Below are 16,552 nucleotides of genomic sequence, written 5' to 3'. Positions count from 1 at the left end.
AATGATGCGGGGTGTGGGGCTTAATTAGTGTTGGATGTAATGATGTGGTGGGAATGAGATTATTTGGAATGTAATAAAAGGAGTTGGAGTGGAGGCTATTATTTTTTATTGAATTTTTGGACCCTCTACAGTATTCTCTTTCCCTTTTGTCTTCAATTAATATTTGTGTCTTGGCAGAGAAAGATATCGATATGAAGGAGGAGATGAACGTGAAGATCAGTCATGGTTATGAAGCTGCAAGCAACGGTGGTGGGGGTGGTGCTGCCGCCGACACCGTCTCGAGCTCAAGAGTTTCATCGCTCCTGGCCTCCCAAGATCATGACTACCTTCTTACTCCGACTGGAAACCAGGTCTCTCTGTCTCTCTGTCTCTCTCTCTCTCAGAGTATATTAAGTTTTCTTTTCCTTTTAATATAAAAACATCTGACTGAAAACAGTTTTCTTTCATGGGATAAAAATCCAAAGATATAGGAACTTGAAACGAATATTTTTGTCGAAATTTTTATGCAGTCCGATTTAATAATTCTGAGATGGATCTGAGATATGTACTCCCTCTCAAAAACATAAAATATGACTAAAAAAACCAGCTGCTTATCTTCCCGTGAAATCCTTGAACATGTCTGAAGTATATATAATCTTAGATCTAATGGAGGTCCCTATGTTATTTTTTTCCCACGAAAGATCGATATAATTTTATCTAGAAAATAAAAGTATAGTATCAAAGTAGGAACACATAGTCACAGGCATTAGTGGATTATGCTACTATATATAAGACTACACAGCAAGGATTGATGATCATCTGCTCTATTTATTCTCAGAACAACATAGTAGAACCAAATCCCTAATAGAAAAATCTTCGTCCCCGAACACACCAAAACGATGATAGAACAACATACTCTTCTTTGATTCAAAGGAAGGGAGGCCTCTGTATTTATATGGCTACACGTACAAGTACGGAACTAGCTAGTTTAGAAGGAGAAAGATTCTTCCACCTCCTTTTCTCTCACTTCTTACCTCATTTCTTACTTGAACAGTTACGGTTAAGATACGTCAACATTTTCTTACAATTGTGTTGTTCTTTGAGGATATTTACAAGTCTCGTGAGGATTAGAAAATGGCAAGATTCAACAATATAAGAACGAGTTTTGAATGTTACAATTCTAAAGTTGTGTGCTTACTCTTATGATAAATTTTTTTTATTTTGTTTGAGTTCAATTTTAGATGTATTCTGAGTTTATGTGTTATGCATATAATAATAATACACGTACGCGTGCGAGGAGTTGTTTTTGGTTAACTATTTCATGCAAGAGTGCATAAATTACGTAAACCTTTTCTTACAATTCATGCTGAGGGAAACGAACGTGTACGTAAATGCATGCTATGCCGATGATCTATAGAACAAGTAAGAGGGAATTTTACAGTATTTGACTAATTTTATGAATTATTATGATTATTTATATGAGGACTTATACGAGGTTCTTGGTCGTCCACTCTCCTTTTTGATAGATCAAACATTTGAGTACAAGGAAATTCGTTTTAAATTAAAGAATTTAATTGTGAAGGCAAAAAAATTGAAGCCTGATCAAAAAAGCAAATTGAGGAATTTCACCATAAAATCAAGTGATAAGGTAAGGAGTATCGAATATTTTATAAGTATTTGTACTGTTTGATCTTTCATCGATGGAGTACTTTATTTTGACATTCTCACACTTAGCTCAAAGACATTTTATGTGCTTTATTATCAGTACTTTTGTTAAGTAGTTTTATTAACAAAGAAGATTTGAACTCCTGATTTCAAACTTTTTTATATCCATCACTCTTATCTACCCTCACCATTATAGTAACCTCAGTAATTTATTCTCTTCAATATTTTTTATTTTTTTTAACAAAAGATATTTACACTAGGGAAATAGATGAATTTAGCTTTACAATAAATTAGTAATAGTATGGTTCAAATATATCTTTGATAAAAATTAAACTTAAAATCTTTTATTTATAAATGAAGAAAAACGTCATTAAATTAGAGTACTAAATGACTATTATCAGAAGGTTAAAGAAACCTTTTTATTAGTGATGAATTTAACCAAACCAGAGCAGAAAGGCAGAAAATTTAACTGTGACGTTACTTGTCTCGAGATGAACATGGTAAGTTGGTGTCACGATCGAGATGGACCACCACCACACATTGTTAGTTGTCTATAAAGAGCCACTCTAGAAGGGCATGTGGCACTCTAATGTCAACTTCGTCCCACAGAAACGTTATTGGTATTACACGCGGTCCATTGGCATCCATGCACCTGTATTCATTTTTGGTAAAACATCGCCTTCAAGCTTTACTAGATTCGAGCCTCTAGGCTGAAATATCTGGGGAAACTGGCGAATCTTAACTCAATCCCCACTGTTAAAGTGATGATCTGTCGCCCTTGTCGGAATTATTTAGGCGGTCCATCCCTGCTCCAATTGATGCTTCTAGTTGTTTGGCAACGAGCAGTTTGGTTAAGTATTTGGGGTGGAATTATGGAAATAACAAAGAACTTGTCTTTCATATGAAAAGGTCTTAATCAATATTCTTATTCTTTCATGCAAAGTTTAAAATATCGATGATATCAAAAATATCAGTAGTCCAAAAACACGAAAATTTCGATGGAAATATCGGGATATTATCGATATCGATAAAAATTAAATAAAAACCACAAAAATTGTAAGAAAAACTTGGAAATTTTTATTGAAACTTTTCAGAATGTTTATTTAGTCAATTATCTATAAGTTTATCACAGAAAATTGGAAGGAAATGTATTGCATGATGGATTTAACTGATTTAAGTTGATTATATAGCGAGCTGGCAAACATTGTGAGTGTAGAAAATATGTAGTAATTAATGAAAGAAGTTTAAACACACCATAATCATTTATATATAATGAATTATTACAATATTTTACACTTTATACATTGCATAGTAAGATACATGAGTGATTTAGTACCACATAAAGTTCCTATCAAGGTCTAAAATATCGATGATATCGGAAATATCGGTAGTTCAAAAACACGAAAATTTCGATGAAAATATCGGGATAATATCAATATTTTAGACATTGCATGTAGTTTAGTATTTTAATGGATAGAGTATTTAGTTTTTATTCATGCGATTTGAGTTTGAAATTCTTTTTTTTTTTATGGTAAATTTACAAATAAAAAGAAGTATATCCGTACTCTTTGGACTACTAATGCTCCGTTATGTACTTTATAGTTGATGACTTCATGAATTCCAGTTTATAAGGAAAGGGTTTGTAAATTAAAGAAAAGTTAATTATAATCGATCAACGGTGTTTAATTCAGTTTGTTGTTTGTTTTGTTTTTGTTTTAATATTGCAGGTAAAAGTTTCTGATCTTGAAGGGAAGATAATAGGCCTATACTTCTCAGCCAATTGGTACCCGCCATGCTGGAACTTCAACCAAGTCCTAGTTGGCATCTACGAGCAGCTGAAGAACAGTGGGACTAACTTCGAGATTGTGTACGTGTCATCTGACGAAGACTCTGACGCCTTCAACATCTACCATGCATGCATGCCGTGGCTGGCGATTCCTTTCTCTGACTTGGACACCAAGAAAGCCTTGAACCGTAAGTTTGACGTGGAAAGTATTCCCAGCTTGGTCATTTTGCAACCTAATGATAACAAGGACGAGGCTACGTTGCATGATGGAGTTGAAATTATCTATCGCTATGGGGTCGAAGCCTTTCCTTTCACAAAACAAAAGTTGGGAGAATTGCAAGATGAGGACAGAGCAAGGCATGAGAACCAAACTCTGACCAATTTACTAACAAATCATGATAGAGATCATCTTTTGGGTCACCCCACGCCTAAACAGGTAAAATTTTAGAATCTTGCTGACACTGTTATACAGTGTGTCGATATTAATCAATGTACCAATCTATTACGGGATATATTTTTTAGAATATGTCAGACGTGATGCACAGAAAATTCCTACACTATAACATAAACGCATACCTCTGTTTTGAATGCAGGTATCTGTTGCTTCATTAAGAGGCAAAACCATTGGACTCTACTTCTCAGCTCAATGGTGTCGTCCATGCGTTAATTTCACTCCCAAGTTGATCTCCATCTATGAAAAAATCAAGGAGAAAATGCTAGTAGATGATCACGACGGAGAAGACTTCGAGATAGTATTTGTGTCAAGTGATCGTGACCAAACGTCGTTCGACTCCTACTTCAACACCATGCCATGGCTAGCGTTGCCTTTTGGGGATCCAAACATCAAAGAACTTGTCAAGCATTTTGACGTCAAAGGTATCCCTTGTTTGGTAATTTTAGGGCCTGATGGTAAAACTGTGACCCAGCAGGGTAGAAATCTTATAAATTTATACAAAGAAAATGCGTATCCCTTCACGGATGCCAAACTGGAGTTGCTGGAGAAGAAAATGGATGAAGAGGCTAAGAACCTCCCTCGATCGGTGTACCACGGTGGGCATCGCCACGAGCTGAATTTGGTGTCGGAGGGCAATGGAGGAGGACCCTTCATATGTTGTGATTGTGAAGAACAAGGATGTGGTTGGGCGTACCAGTGTCTTGAATGTGGATATGAGGTGCACCCTAAGTGCGTGACTGCTACCACACCCAATAGCAATAGCAATAGGTGATTCATTTGAGCCTATTAATGTAACTAAACTTGTGCTGTATTATATAAGTTGTGGTCTCGTTTCTTGACGACGGTTTGGGGCTGACAATAATTAAATTCCCTTTTTAATCATTATGTTTAATGTTGTTCTTATTTGTCAAGTAATTTGGACTTCACCATCAGTTATTATTATTAGCAGCTTATCGATCCTTAAGATTTACCGGCAATTATGTGGTGTAAGAGATTTATGAATCCATAATTATAAACAAAATTATTAGCAATACCCTCTAGATCGAGATCAAATCTTCTACATCCAAAATATGTGTGATCTCTCTATGGTCCTAATAAGTGTTTGATGCACATTAAATTTATGACAACAAAACTAAGAAAAGTTAAGATAATAAATACGTGTCAGTCACTTATTGAGGTCACAGAGAGACTGCACCTATTTGTGGTGCAGAAGATTTGGTATCCTCTAGACCCACAGGTCGTGTTTCACATTACGTTGTTTCATCTTTCTATTTTGTAATGAGTACTGCTAGGTAAAATAAATTTGCAAATTAAATGATGTATCATCTATAAGAAATCAACACATTAATCAACACTTAACTAATAATTCAATCTTCAACATTCATGACATTTAGTCTACACATTTAGTCTCTCTAGCATTATTCTTTATAATTAGTCCACCTATACTCTTATTTTGTGCCATTATTCTCCGTGGCGTTAGTTCTACCAATCACTTGTAAGTTTCAATTCTCTTTTAAATTTTCCCTAACACAATTATCATAATTTCACGTATTTACTAATTTATTATGCACGTAAGATCTTCTCGACAAATATGCACCTTAATGTTACTCATGTGCATTAAACGTGAGAGGAGATAGAGGCATATTAAAAGTACAAAAGGGCTCAAAATTAAATTGAAAGTTCTAACTTCGGAGGACACCATTACAGTTTTATTTGTTTTTTTTTTTCTTATTACAAACGATATTAATACGTTAAACTAAGCTGAAGAAAATGAACAGAATGCATTGAGTTGACGAAAAAGACTTTGTCTACCGTCTACTGACTAGACAACGAAACTGGAAAGGATCATGGGTCCTTTAGGACATCATCAGGGGCCCCATTTAGTATCGTCGTTGGGGCCTTGCCAATAACAACAAAAACGGACACCTGAAATGAAATGCGTAGCAGTAACGCCACAGCGCCGTCGTAAGAGAAACGTTGGCCATAACATCCTTCTCGTCTCTGTCTCTAATCGCCGTTGAAAAGCGTACGTGCTAAAAAAGTGAAGTGAAAGAAAGGAAGAAAGCAGAATTATATGCTCGGCAACATCCAAAGGGCAAAAGCAAAGCATAAAATAAAGCACACAGAAACATCACACACAAGCAAACATCTACTAAATATGCTCTCCTTTCATACATCTTAAAACCCCTCCAACCAAATACTCTCTCTCTCACCCTTAAACTCTCTCTCTCCCCTCTGTCTTCTCCTCTTTCTCTCTCTCTCTCTCTAGAAATGGGACTCTGTTTCACAAAATGTCAATCCCATGACATCCCTATATCTTCCTCAGACTCGCCACCTCATCGAACCCACCCAAAATCCAACAGAACCCACGACCCGTATAAGCCCGCCCCATCAAAACCAAACCCTTATTCGCCTGCTTATAGTTCCGGCACCTCTTTCGGCAGGACCCATTCGTCGTTTCAGATTGGACCCATTCTCGGAAAACCCTACTTCAACATAAATTCCCTTTATACCCTTGACAAGGAGCTGGGGCGGGGCCAGTTCGGGGTGACCTATCTCTGCACCGAGAAGACCACCGGAAAAAAGTACGCCTGCAAGTCGATATCGCGGCCGAAGCTGTCGACGACCAAGGACATCGAGGACGTGAGGAGGGAGATTATGATACAGCAGCACCTGACGGGGCAGCCCAACATCGCGGAGTTCAAGGGGGCCTATGAGGACAGGCAGAATCTGCATTTGGTCATGGAGTTGTGCTCTGGCGGCGAGCTTTTCGATCGGATTATTGCCAAAGGGAGCTACTCCGAGCGGGAGGCAACGAGGATTTTCAGGCAGATTGTGAATGTGGTGCATGTCTGTCATTTTATGGGGGTGATGCATCGGGATTTGAAGCCTGAGAATTTTTTGTTTGCGAGTAAGGATGAAGACGCGCCGCTCAAGGCCATTGATTTTGGACTCTCTGTTTTCATTGAGCAAGGTAAGTATTCAGTAATTACTCAAATTTGTGAAAATTTTGTTTGGAGATTACATAAATTTGTGTGTTTATTTCCATACAATTGTTTGCTTAATTAAAGACGAAGATAATTGTCTAGAAGATATTAGAGTTTATAATCCACTCTAACTTACAAAGAAGAAAATTCAAACGTGCATACACAATAATCTCTGCCATTATGGGTTAGAGAAGACTTAAGTCAATGAAGATGGGGACAAGTCAACCAAGTCAACAAATTTAGTGATAAATAAAATAAAATAAACACGACGAGATAATAAGTGGTGCATCACATTGTGACTAGATTAAGCATTAAGAAATGTGGCGCAATACGTGCAGCATGTGGGTCCTATGTTGTGCAAGAAATCGACATGCTGCATATGATGAACGTATACAAGAGTGAACAAAAATTTACAATCTACCCATCATTTTGGAAGCAGTTGAATTGATGAATAACATGCATAATTTTTATTTATTGAATTTTTGTTACTGTAGAATTTCAATTAATTTTCATGATCTACACGGAGAAATGACTTGTCAGCAATTCTCCAGGGAAAGTGTACAGGGACATAGTTGGGAGTGCCTACTATGTGGCCCCAGAAGTGTTACAGCGGAGTTATGGGAAGGAGATTGATATCTGGAGTGCCGGAATCATGTTATATATTCTTCTGGCTGGAGTGCCTCCCTTTTGGGCTGGTAGGTAACTTGCATTGCACGCTACTATTTTTACTGTGTCTAAAACTTTAAACCAGAGCAAGAAGAACAATTTGTGTTTCTTTCTAAATTTGGTTTCGACGTTTTGATGTGTGTGTGTGCAAATTCTGTTTTTAGAGACCGAGAAGGGGATATTGGATGCAATTTTAGAAGGCAAACTCGATTTACAAAGCGCACCTTGGCCTTCAATATCTGATGAGGCAAAGGATCTCATCAAGAAAATGTTAACCATGGACCCTAGGAGGAGACTTACAGCTTCGCAAGTTCTTGGTAAATGTTAACAGAAAACCTACTCAACAACTCAACTCCTTTATTTTAATTGTTCCCCTTGAGTAAATTTTTGCCGAAATAATGTGCATTTTAACCAGAACATCCATGGATGAGGAAAGAAGCATCGGACAAACCTATTGACAGTGCTGTTCTCATTAGAATGAAGCAGTTCAGAGCAATGAACAAGCTCAAGAAACTTGCTCTGAAGGTATTTATGATTCGTTACACCTCCATTTTAATTGTTCAAATCATATGCGCAAGGCTAGACAAGTTTGAAAACAACCGTCCGTCCAGCCTTGCGTGTATCAATATTTGTTCCTTCAAATTTGTATTTTTTACGTTATTATTCATCTCCTGTTTGTGTAAGCAACTGGAATTTGGATTGGTTAAAGGTAATAGCAGAAAACCTTTCGGAAGAAGAAATCCACGGCCTGAAGGAAATGTTCAACAACATAGACACGGATGGAAGCGGTAGCATCACACTTGAGGAACTTAAAACTGGATTGGCGAGGCTGGGATCCAAGCTCACTGAAACAGAAATAAAACAGCTGATGGATGCTGTCAGTACTCGAAAAATCGTTTCTTTGTGCTCGAATTTCCCTAAACATTAATAATATCTAGTTACATTAATTTGTTCTTCTTTTCTCGTTAGGCCGACATTGACAAGAACGGTACTATAGATTACACTGAATTTATAACTGCTACCATGCATCGCCATAAGCTGGAGAAGGAAGAAAATTTGTACAAGGCTTTCCTGTTCTTCGACAAGGATCAGAGCGGGTTAGTTTAATCAATTTAATTAATCCAAAGTTTTTGATAAGTAAGTTATACTTGAATCCTCACCGACTGGTTTAAGCTGATCAGGTATATCACAAGAGATGAGCTAAGACAAGCAATGACTGAATATGGGATGGGGGACGACGCTACTATTGAAGAAATCCTCGATGATGTGGACACGGATAAAGTAACATCTATACACACACGCATATGATATATATACACACATGTATATATATGTGTGCGCGTGTGTGCGTGTATATGCATACATGTTGTGTGTTGTGTTTCTCCAGATGACTGAATAATACTGGTTTAATTTTTGTGTAGGATGGAAGAATCAATTACGAGGAGTTTGAGGCGATGATGAGAAAGGGAGTTCAAGATGCTGATGAGAAACAAAGATAACTGGTTGACAGCTTTCTTACAAGAATCCATGAAGATCAAATAATAAACAACTCCCAAAGCTCAAAGCTCTGCCTCTGAAAAGTAAACCAATGTCCATAAATAACCTCAAGCTGTTATACATCATGTGTACTGCATGAACAAATTAATAATAATAATCCAAATATACAAATTACAACTGTTGAGTATAAATTTGTTCGGCTAAATTGGCGTCGAAGCTTTCCATATTATGAAATTTGAAAGTTAAGTTGAAGGACACTCTAAGATGAACTAAATTGTCGTTTATACATGTTTATTGTATATTTAGTGTTTCTTAGTGCTGTTTTTAATTAAAAATTTGTAACCGATACCATTACATGTTTCCGAAGCTTTGTCAATGAGACTACAACATTTTTAACTTTTACAACATACACCCAAAAGTTTGGGGTCTCACTTTCAAAAAAACGACACTGTCTTTTTTTTTTCTTTTTCAAATTACTATCTTCGGAGTTGTTTTATAACTATTTTTTTCAAAAAATGAAAGTAGTTAACAAAAAATATTTCAATTTTCAGTTTTAAAAAAATAGTGAAAAAAAAAATTGAAAACGAAATTAATGAAGAACAAAAAAGAAAAACTGAAACCAAAATGGTTATAGAAGGCAATAAGACTAGTAATGCCAAAAAATTATAGACAAAAAAATTATTTAAAATGTTAGGTAGTAATGTGATTAAAAAAAATGAAACATTGTGTCTGTTTTGTGACAGCGGGCTCGAACCTCGGGTAGTTAGAGCAGTTCCAGCCATGCTGGTTGCTCGGGCCACAGGGGAGGAGAAAGGGCCCTCGGGCCGGTGGGTGCAGCTCCAGCCGTGTGGAGGCCGAGCGACGGTGGGAGCCCGAGCGAGGGGGGGGTGGGGAGTCGACGGGCCTGTGGCCCGAGGGTTTTACAATTTTTTATGTTTTTTTGTGTCAGAGAGAGAGAGAGAGAGAGAGAGAGGGAGAGAGAGAGGGGGGGGACCGGTTGCAATTTTTTATTATTTAAACAAACAAACAAAATTATTATTTTAATTGCTTATTGCCAGGGGAAGAGTTTCAAGGGTGAAGATGTAAATGTCAATTACTGTTCATTAATGGTAGTTACTATTCATTTAAGGCAGTTACTGTTCAATAGGGTGGATTAAATAGTGGATTGCCAGGGGGAGGGCTCCATGGCTGGAGTTGCTCTTATGCAATTAGCTCGTACGTTTAAGATTAGGATCATACGACATGTCGCTCAACGTCGGACATAATATGATCTGGTATTCTGGTTGACACTTTTGGAGGGAACCGGTTGCAGAGGAAACCATGACAAGGCAACCTCTGAATCTGCTGCTGGAAAGTCTGCCCCAAACCATCCTCCAATTTCTGAACCCCTTCACTGCATCTCTTTCGCAGGCGCGTCAAGCCCACGCCCAAATACTCAAGACTGGCCTCTCCAACGACACCAATGTCACCACCAAGCTCCTCTCTGTCTACGCCAACAACCTCTGCTTTCTCGAAGCAAACCTCGTCCTCGATTCGATTCCGAACCCCAACCTGTTCTCCTTCTCCACCCTAATCCACGCCTTTTCGAAGCTCAATCAGTTCAGCCACGCACTATGTTTGTTTTCTCAAATGTTGTCCCGAGGCCTCGCGCCGGACGGTTTTCTCTTCCCCAGCGTCGTCAAGGCCTGCGCTGGCCCGCCAGCGGCTCCGAGAGCCGGCCGTCAGGTTCACGGCATTGCATGTGTATCTGGGTTTTCTTTCGATTCGTTTGTGCAGTCCTCTTTGGTGCACATGTATATCAAATGTGACCGGATAAAGGATGCACGCAAGGTTTTCGATAGAGTGCCTCAACGGGATGTGGTTATTTTCAGCGCCTTGATTTCAGGGTATTCTCGGCATGGTTGCGTGGATGAGGCTGTGGGACTCTTGTATGAGATGAGGGGGATGGGTTTAGAGCCCAATGTAGTCTTGTGGAATGGGATGATTGCGGGTTTTAATCAGAGCGGGTTATGTGCCGATACTGTGTCTGTTTTAAAGAAGATGCATTCGGAAGGTTTTCGACCTGACGGGTCTAGTATTTCTAGTTCTCTTCCTGCTGTCGGACAGTTGGAGGATTTGGGCATGGGGTTTCAGATTCATTGCTATGTGATCAAGCAGGGACTCGTGTCGGACAAATGTGTCGTCAGCGCGCTTATTGATGTGTATGGGAAGTGTGCCTGCGCATTTGAGATGTCACGGTTTTATGATGAAATGGATCAAACGGATGTTGGTGCTTGCAATGCTTTAGTCACGGGGCTTTCACGAAATGGTCTTGTTGACAACGCACTGGAGATGTTCCAACAATTTAAGGGCCAAGTGGAACTGAACATTGTGTCTTGGACCTCGATAATTGCTAGTTGTTCCCAGAATGGAAAGGATATGGAGGCTTTGGAGCTATTCAGAGAGATGCAGATTGAGGGTGTGAAACCAAACTATGTGACAATCCCTTGCTTGCTTCCAGCTTGCGGTAACATTGCAGCCTTGATGCATGGGAAGGCAACTCACTGTTTCGCTCTGAGGAGGGGGATCTCTAACGATGTGTTTGTGGGTAGTGCATTGATTGACATGTACGCGAAATGTGGAAAAATCCACTTGTCTCGGCTTTGTTTTGATAAATTGCACACCAGAAATTTGGTCTGCTGGAATGCAGTTATGAGTGGATATGCAATGCATGGAATGGCTAAGGAAACGATGGAGATATTTGATATGATGCAGAGGAGTGGTCAGAAGCCAGATTTTATCAGCTTTACCTGTATACTCTCTGCATGCAGCCAGAAAGGTTTGACGGAACAAGGATGGAATTATTTTAAAAGTATGTCAAAGGAGCATGGTCTAGAAGCCAGAGTGGAGCATTATGCTTGCATGGTGACACTTCTTGGACGGGCTGGAAAACTTGAAGAGGCTTATTCCATGATCAAGAAAATGCCCTTCGAACCAGATGCTTGTGTTTGGGGAGCTTTACTAAGTTCTTGTAGAGTTCACAGTAATGTGACTTTAGGTGAGTCTGTTGCAAAGAAGCTCTTCAATATGGAACCGAAAAATCCTGGTAACTACATTCTTCTGTCAAATATTTATGCTTCCAAAGGCATGTGGACGGAAGTCGATAGAGTGAGGGATACAATGAAGAGTCTTGGTTTGAGGAAGAACCCTGGCTGCAGTTGGATTGAACTGAAGAACAAAGTGCACATGCTTCTTGCAGGAGACAAAGGGCATCCGCAAATGAACCAAATTATTGATAAGTTGGATCAGTTGAGCTCGGAGATGAAGAAATCGGGTTACTTCCCCAATACCCACTTTGTATTGCAAGATGTGGAGGAACAAGACAAGGAGCACATTCTGTGCGGACACAGTGAAAAGTTGGCGGTGGCGCTAGGACTTCTGAACACTCCTCCAGGGTCCCCCATCAGGGTGATTAAGAACCTCAGGATATGTGGTGATTGCCATGCTGTTATAAAATTCATATCTAGCTGTGAAGGAAGAGAGATTTCGGTCAGAGATACAAATCGGTTTCATCATTTTAAAGACGGAGTTTGTTCTTGTGGGGATTATTGGTGAACTATCACTATCAGCACGTCTGATTAGGGGCTTACTCTTCAAAAGGATGAAGTTACTTCAAGCTACTAAGTCCGTCAGGTAAAGGAAATGAACTTAGCTTACATTCTGTTTTTTCATCATGCACTACAAAGAAAGAAGTAACCCGACGCATAATTGTTCCATTTGCAGGTCCCCCCCCCCCCCCCTCTTCCGTGTCAGTGCTCAACAAAACCGAGCTATTTCTACTTGTCACCGTAAAATACTACATGGATGGAAGGGTTGGGAAATCCTGTCAGCGTGTACATGGTGGAACCAGGACTTGAAGACAGCGCAATTCAAGGATGAATCTCATTTTGAGGTACTCATGATCTTGCACCTTATTTATACGAATGTGTTTTTATTGCCCTCTTTACAAGAATGACTGCGTCTCTTGAATAAATTCGACAGGAAGGAGTCTTAAATAAATTCGGTGTCTATCGCATGCTGTAAATAAACTCGACAATAAGGCACTCTGTATTCTGCTGTATAGTTGGTTCTGTATTCAATTCATTGTTCCTGCTGCAATTTTTGTTGTAAATTTCGCTCAATAAAAGGACTCATTGTTAACTTAACTACAAATCGAACATGCCGTCAAGGCATGTAAACTAGGATTGACGCACTATGAATCTGGTTACTAAAAATAAATAATGAATAAGAATGATCCTCGTACCAGCCTACCAGTACAGTAGAACAAGAAAACTGAAGAATTTAAGTGCTAATAGTACAAAAGTAGGTAAGAATTGAGAAAATGTGAGCATATAGAAATAATGAGAACATTGTAAAGGTTAAAAAGAATTCGTAATTACATAAATTCCGCCCGGTAAAAATGTGTTGTTTTGGTACAACACACACTCTTCTCTCAAGGTATAACTTGCTGAAAGACATGCCCTAAATCCCTAAACTGAGTACTGGTTAGACCAGCAAATCAAGTGAACGGCGGTTCAGACCATACCATACGCATCTGTTAGTGATTGTAAGTCTCCTAACTTCCATAGACGACCAGCACGGCTTAACATAAAACGACTTAGACTTTGTACTCTTGAAGATGCATCCACTTTGTACACGACCACTTGTTACCCCTTATCACAGGGCATGCACCTGCAACAACATATAACATGAATAACAATCCCAAGAAAAACAGAGAGCGGAGAGTGCAAAATAGCATACCGTGCAAACTTGACGGGTCTAGAGTAGCATCAGGCCTCATGCTCCAGAATAGTAATGCATCACCCATTTTAGGTTTCAGGGCAAGTCCCTGTTTACCACATTCTGATAATTCATTCCACCATGGCACAGAGCTGATACTCCCCTTTGCAGTAGGAAACACTGTCTCACCGCCTTCTTCAACATCCGACCTAAATCAATGGCAAGAAATGGCAAATGGGAAAGAGAACATTGACAAAGAAAAAAACCGCATACAATAAGACACGAGACAGATACATCAAAAGAGAAAAACCATTATGGGAAGAGAAAAGCCATCTTACAGATACATCAAAAGAGTTGCAACCCGTTGTCCGCCATTCTTGGTGTTGAACTCATCTGCGAAGTAATCAAAATGCGCATCGTATTTCTGCCCAACTTCATAGTGGAGAACCTGAAGTCCTTCCCCATGCTCTGTCAGAATGAAAATCAGCAGAATTAGTGTGTACCTGAACTGAGGAAAATAAAAATCTGGATCGGAAGAAACGCAAAGGTGTAGTGTAATGTAGGTAACTATGTCTAGCAGTCACGTACCTACAGGTATGAAGGTGAAGTCTGCTATTCTCTTCTCGATATCCCTAATTATTTTATCGCGTCCTCTCCTCAGAAACATTCCGGAGCTTGTGCGCACGCTGCAGAAAAGGATTTCGAGGGTATCACACTAGTATATTTGTTTTATACATGTAGGGAGGTGATCGAAATGCTTAGAAGCATACCTACTGTCTTTGCTTTTCCCAGTCTCGCTATCAACAACAGTTGACTTTACCATATGAGGTTTAGCGAGATTAATTAAGTAGTCACATTCATCCTTGGACTGTCCAAAATCATATCTAAGATTAACATTCTCGAACAATAACGAACACCAACAGAAACACCACCGATTTCGAATAAAACAGAAAATTAAGATCAAGCCAAACAGATAAATTAATTAAAACGAGGAAAATTAACCAAGAAATTGTGATATATGAAGGCTCTGGGCTCCCAAGAAATCACTTCCGTCCACTGCTCTCCTCTATTCCCCAATCCATCACTTCTGACAAAATATGATTACATTTATTTTTACTTAAATCCAGAAAGAAAGAAAAAAATATTAAAAGGAAAGCGAATTCATCACGACCGTGGACTTACGAGCGAAATGCGTACCTCTCGACGATCTTCCGCCTAAAGGAGCTGAGATCGTTAGGTGAAGAGCCGTCGGTGCTAACCGGAAGCGACACGATTCCAAAAGCGAGCATGAGAAGCACCACCGACAGCACGAACAGCATCGACAAGACGAGCGTGAACGGAGACCATTTCTTGCTCTGCAACCTACCGTACCTCCCCTTGGCCATTGTTGAACGGGCTCCGAAATCCTAGAGCTCTGATGCGGAATTCTCATGCAAAAGCGAGCGCTGAGTGCTTAAATTCTGAGTTCTCTGAGAAGGGCGAATTCTGAGTTGTTTTGAAATGCGTCGTAATTTATAGGTCGGAAGGTTAACAATAAACTATTCGATGTGACGAAATTACCCTGGTGTTTATATTTGGGGCGGGGTTAATGACTGGGGTATTTTAGCGATTTGCAGATTGCGGTTTTATTTTCCCGCTTTTGCAGTGCTGTGGGCTGCACACTGGTTATGACTCAGGATTATTTTCTTATTTTCTGCTTCCGGGTTTTGAATAAATAAAATCTGATTACATTCTTTTTCTTGCGGTCTAATTAATTAATTTTCTTTATTCAGCTTCTACAAAGAAACAACGTCCTACAAAAACCATCAAATTTACTGATTCCTCTGGGTCAAATGTGAAATTGAGTATTTTCGTCCAACGGCAGCAGAAACTCAAAAATCGAACCGTTTAAACTGCTTAATCTTGACCCCCTCCTCGCTCCTTCTGAATCTGCTGCCGCTGCTTCTCGGCGAGCTTATCTATCGCCGACTGCACCGCATCATGCCCGCCGATGAGCAATCGAGAGTCCAGCCACAGCACGCCTCCAGAGTCCACCCACATGAAGAATCGAGTCGCCCTAATTATGTCTCGGTACAGACTCAGCGCCTCCCTCCGAGTGCTGGTGGGTCGCCGCCGATTCCTGCAACTCCTCCTCCTCATCGTCGCGGTGTTTCTCTTTCTTCACTACGTGTCTGTCCAGAAGCTCCTCCACGGTGTCCGGGCCCTCGTGCAATAGACGCCGGCCACAATTGAAAACTATGTCGTTTCGCGTCATGAGCTTCAGAGGGATTCGACATTTTTGTATATTCGCGGTCATCCTTTCCGGGCAATTGGGGGCGTACAGAAGATTGGCGCAAGTAGAATACGGAGAGGAATATAAAAAAAATTATTCTTAAAAACTTTTTCTTTCAGTGAGGTGGGCTTGAAAACATTTCCACAAATGTGTAGAGCATAAAAAATTAGGAAACTAACAAAAAATTCAAAAAAAATTAGTTTTAATGAAAAATGATAAATAAAGGTGTTGTGAAAAGTATCAGGGAAAGATAAAAATGTGGTTTTTTGTTAAAAATGAATAGTATCGGAAGTGTTTCGTTAAAACTTCCTAAATTTTTTATTAAGGGGTGTGCTATCCACACATCCCATTTTACTTCTCACACACCCCTTGATAATTTCTGTCCGTTGATCTTCTTCAATTCATTCGATCTGACGGCTGAAAAGTAAAAAAATGTGTGAGAAGTAAAATAGGATGTGTGGATATCACACCCCATTTATTAAAACTGA

At 39.4% G+C, this 16,552-nt stretch overlaps 4 protein-coding genes and 1 pseudogene across 8 annotated transcripts; 3 read left to right on the top strand and 2 right to left on the bottom strand.

Annotated features, from left to right (window-relative positions):
- Nucleotides 1-14: 14 nt before the first annotated feature.
- Nucleotides 15-4,769, top strand: LOC126603929 (probable nucleoredoxin 2). The gene is made up of 3 exons (XM_050270963.1): nt 15-350; nt 3,372-3,866; nt 4,024-4,769. Exons 1-3 carry the CDS (start codon nt 192-194, stop codon nt 4,654-4,656), a joined length of 1,287 nt encoding a protein of 428 aa, XP_050126920.1. The 5' UTR covers nt 15-191; the 3' UTR covers nt 4,657-4,769.
- Nucleotides 4,770-5,856: 1,087 nt separating this feature from the next.
- LOC126604558 (calcium-dependent protein kinase 29-like) lies at nt 5,857-9,211 on the top strand. The gene is made up of 8 exons (XM_050271852.1): nt 5,857-6,858; nt 7,423-7,566; nt 7,702-7,854; nt 7,953-8,062; nt 8,247-8,414; nt 8,507-8,634; nt 8,719-8,818; nt 8,959-9,211. The coding sequence occupies exons 1-8, from the start codon at nt 6,156-6,158 to the stop codon at nt 9,034-9,036; spliced, it is 1,584 nt and encodes a 527-aa protein (XP_050127809.1). The 5' UTR covers nt 5,857-6,155; the 3' UTR covers nt 9,037-9,211.
- Nucleotides 9,212-10,228: 1,017 nt separating this feature from the next.
- On the top strand, nt 10,229-15,628 carry LOC126604557 (pentatricopeptide repeat-containing protein At1g20230). Of its 2 annotated transcripts, XM_050271851.1 has the most exons (3): nt 10,229-12,701; nt 12,797-12,965; nt 15,565-15,628. In XM_050271851.1, the coding sequence occupies exon 1, from the start codon at nt 10,355-10,357 to the stop codon at nt 12,626-12,628; it is 2,274 nt and encodes a 757-aa protein (XP_050127808.1). In that variant the 5' UTR covers nt 10,229-10,354; the 3' UTR covers nt 12,629-12,701; nt 12,797-12,965; nt 15,565-15,628. The 2 variants fall into 2 exon arrangements, with proteins under 2 accessions (XP_050127808.1, XP_050127807.1); XM_050271850.1 differs by lacking the exon at nt 15,565-15,628 and having other exon boundaries at nt 12,797-13,225.
- Nucleotides 13,381-15,298, bottom strand: LOC126604559 (probable prolyl 4-hydroxylase 3). Of its 4 annotated transcripts, none has more exons than XM_050271853.1 (7): nt 14,975-15,298; nt 14,795-14,879; nt 14,563-14,660; nt 14,381-14,478; nt 14,131-14,260; nt 13,814-14,001; nt 13,381-13,744 (listed from the first exon to the last, which is right to left on the bottom strand). In XM_050271853.1, exons 1-7 carry the CDS (start codon nt 15,175-15,177, stop codon nt 13,671-13,673), a joined length of 876 nt encoding a protein of 291 aa, XP_050127810.1. In that variant the 5' UTR covers nt 15,178-15,298; the 3' UTR covers nt 13,381-13,670. The 4 variants fall into 4 exon arrangements, with proteins under 4 accessions (XP_050127810.1, XP_050127811.1, XP_050127813.1 ...); XM_050271854.1 differs by having other exon boundaries at nt 14,795-14,876; XM_050271856.1 differs by having other exon boundaries at nt 14,795-14,876; nt 14,990-15,298.
- On the bottom strand, nt 15,458-16,285 carry LOC126604561 (uncharacterized; annotated as a pseudogene).
- Between the last annotated feature and the right edge of the window lie 267 nt (nt 16,286-16,552).

This window comes from Malus sylvestris, chromosome 15 (genome assembly GCF_916048215.2).
Source record: "Malus sylvestris chromosome 15, drMalSylv7.2, whole genome shotgun sequence".
NCBI classification, from domain to species: domain Eukaryota; kingdom Viridiplantae; phylum Streptophyta; class Magnoliopsida; order Rosales; family Rosaceae; genus Malus; species Malus sylvestris.
The sequence above is the reverse complement of the archived record's forward strand: the minus strand, read 5'-3'. Positions and strand labels throughout refer to the sequence as shown.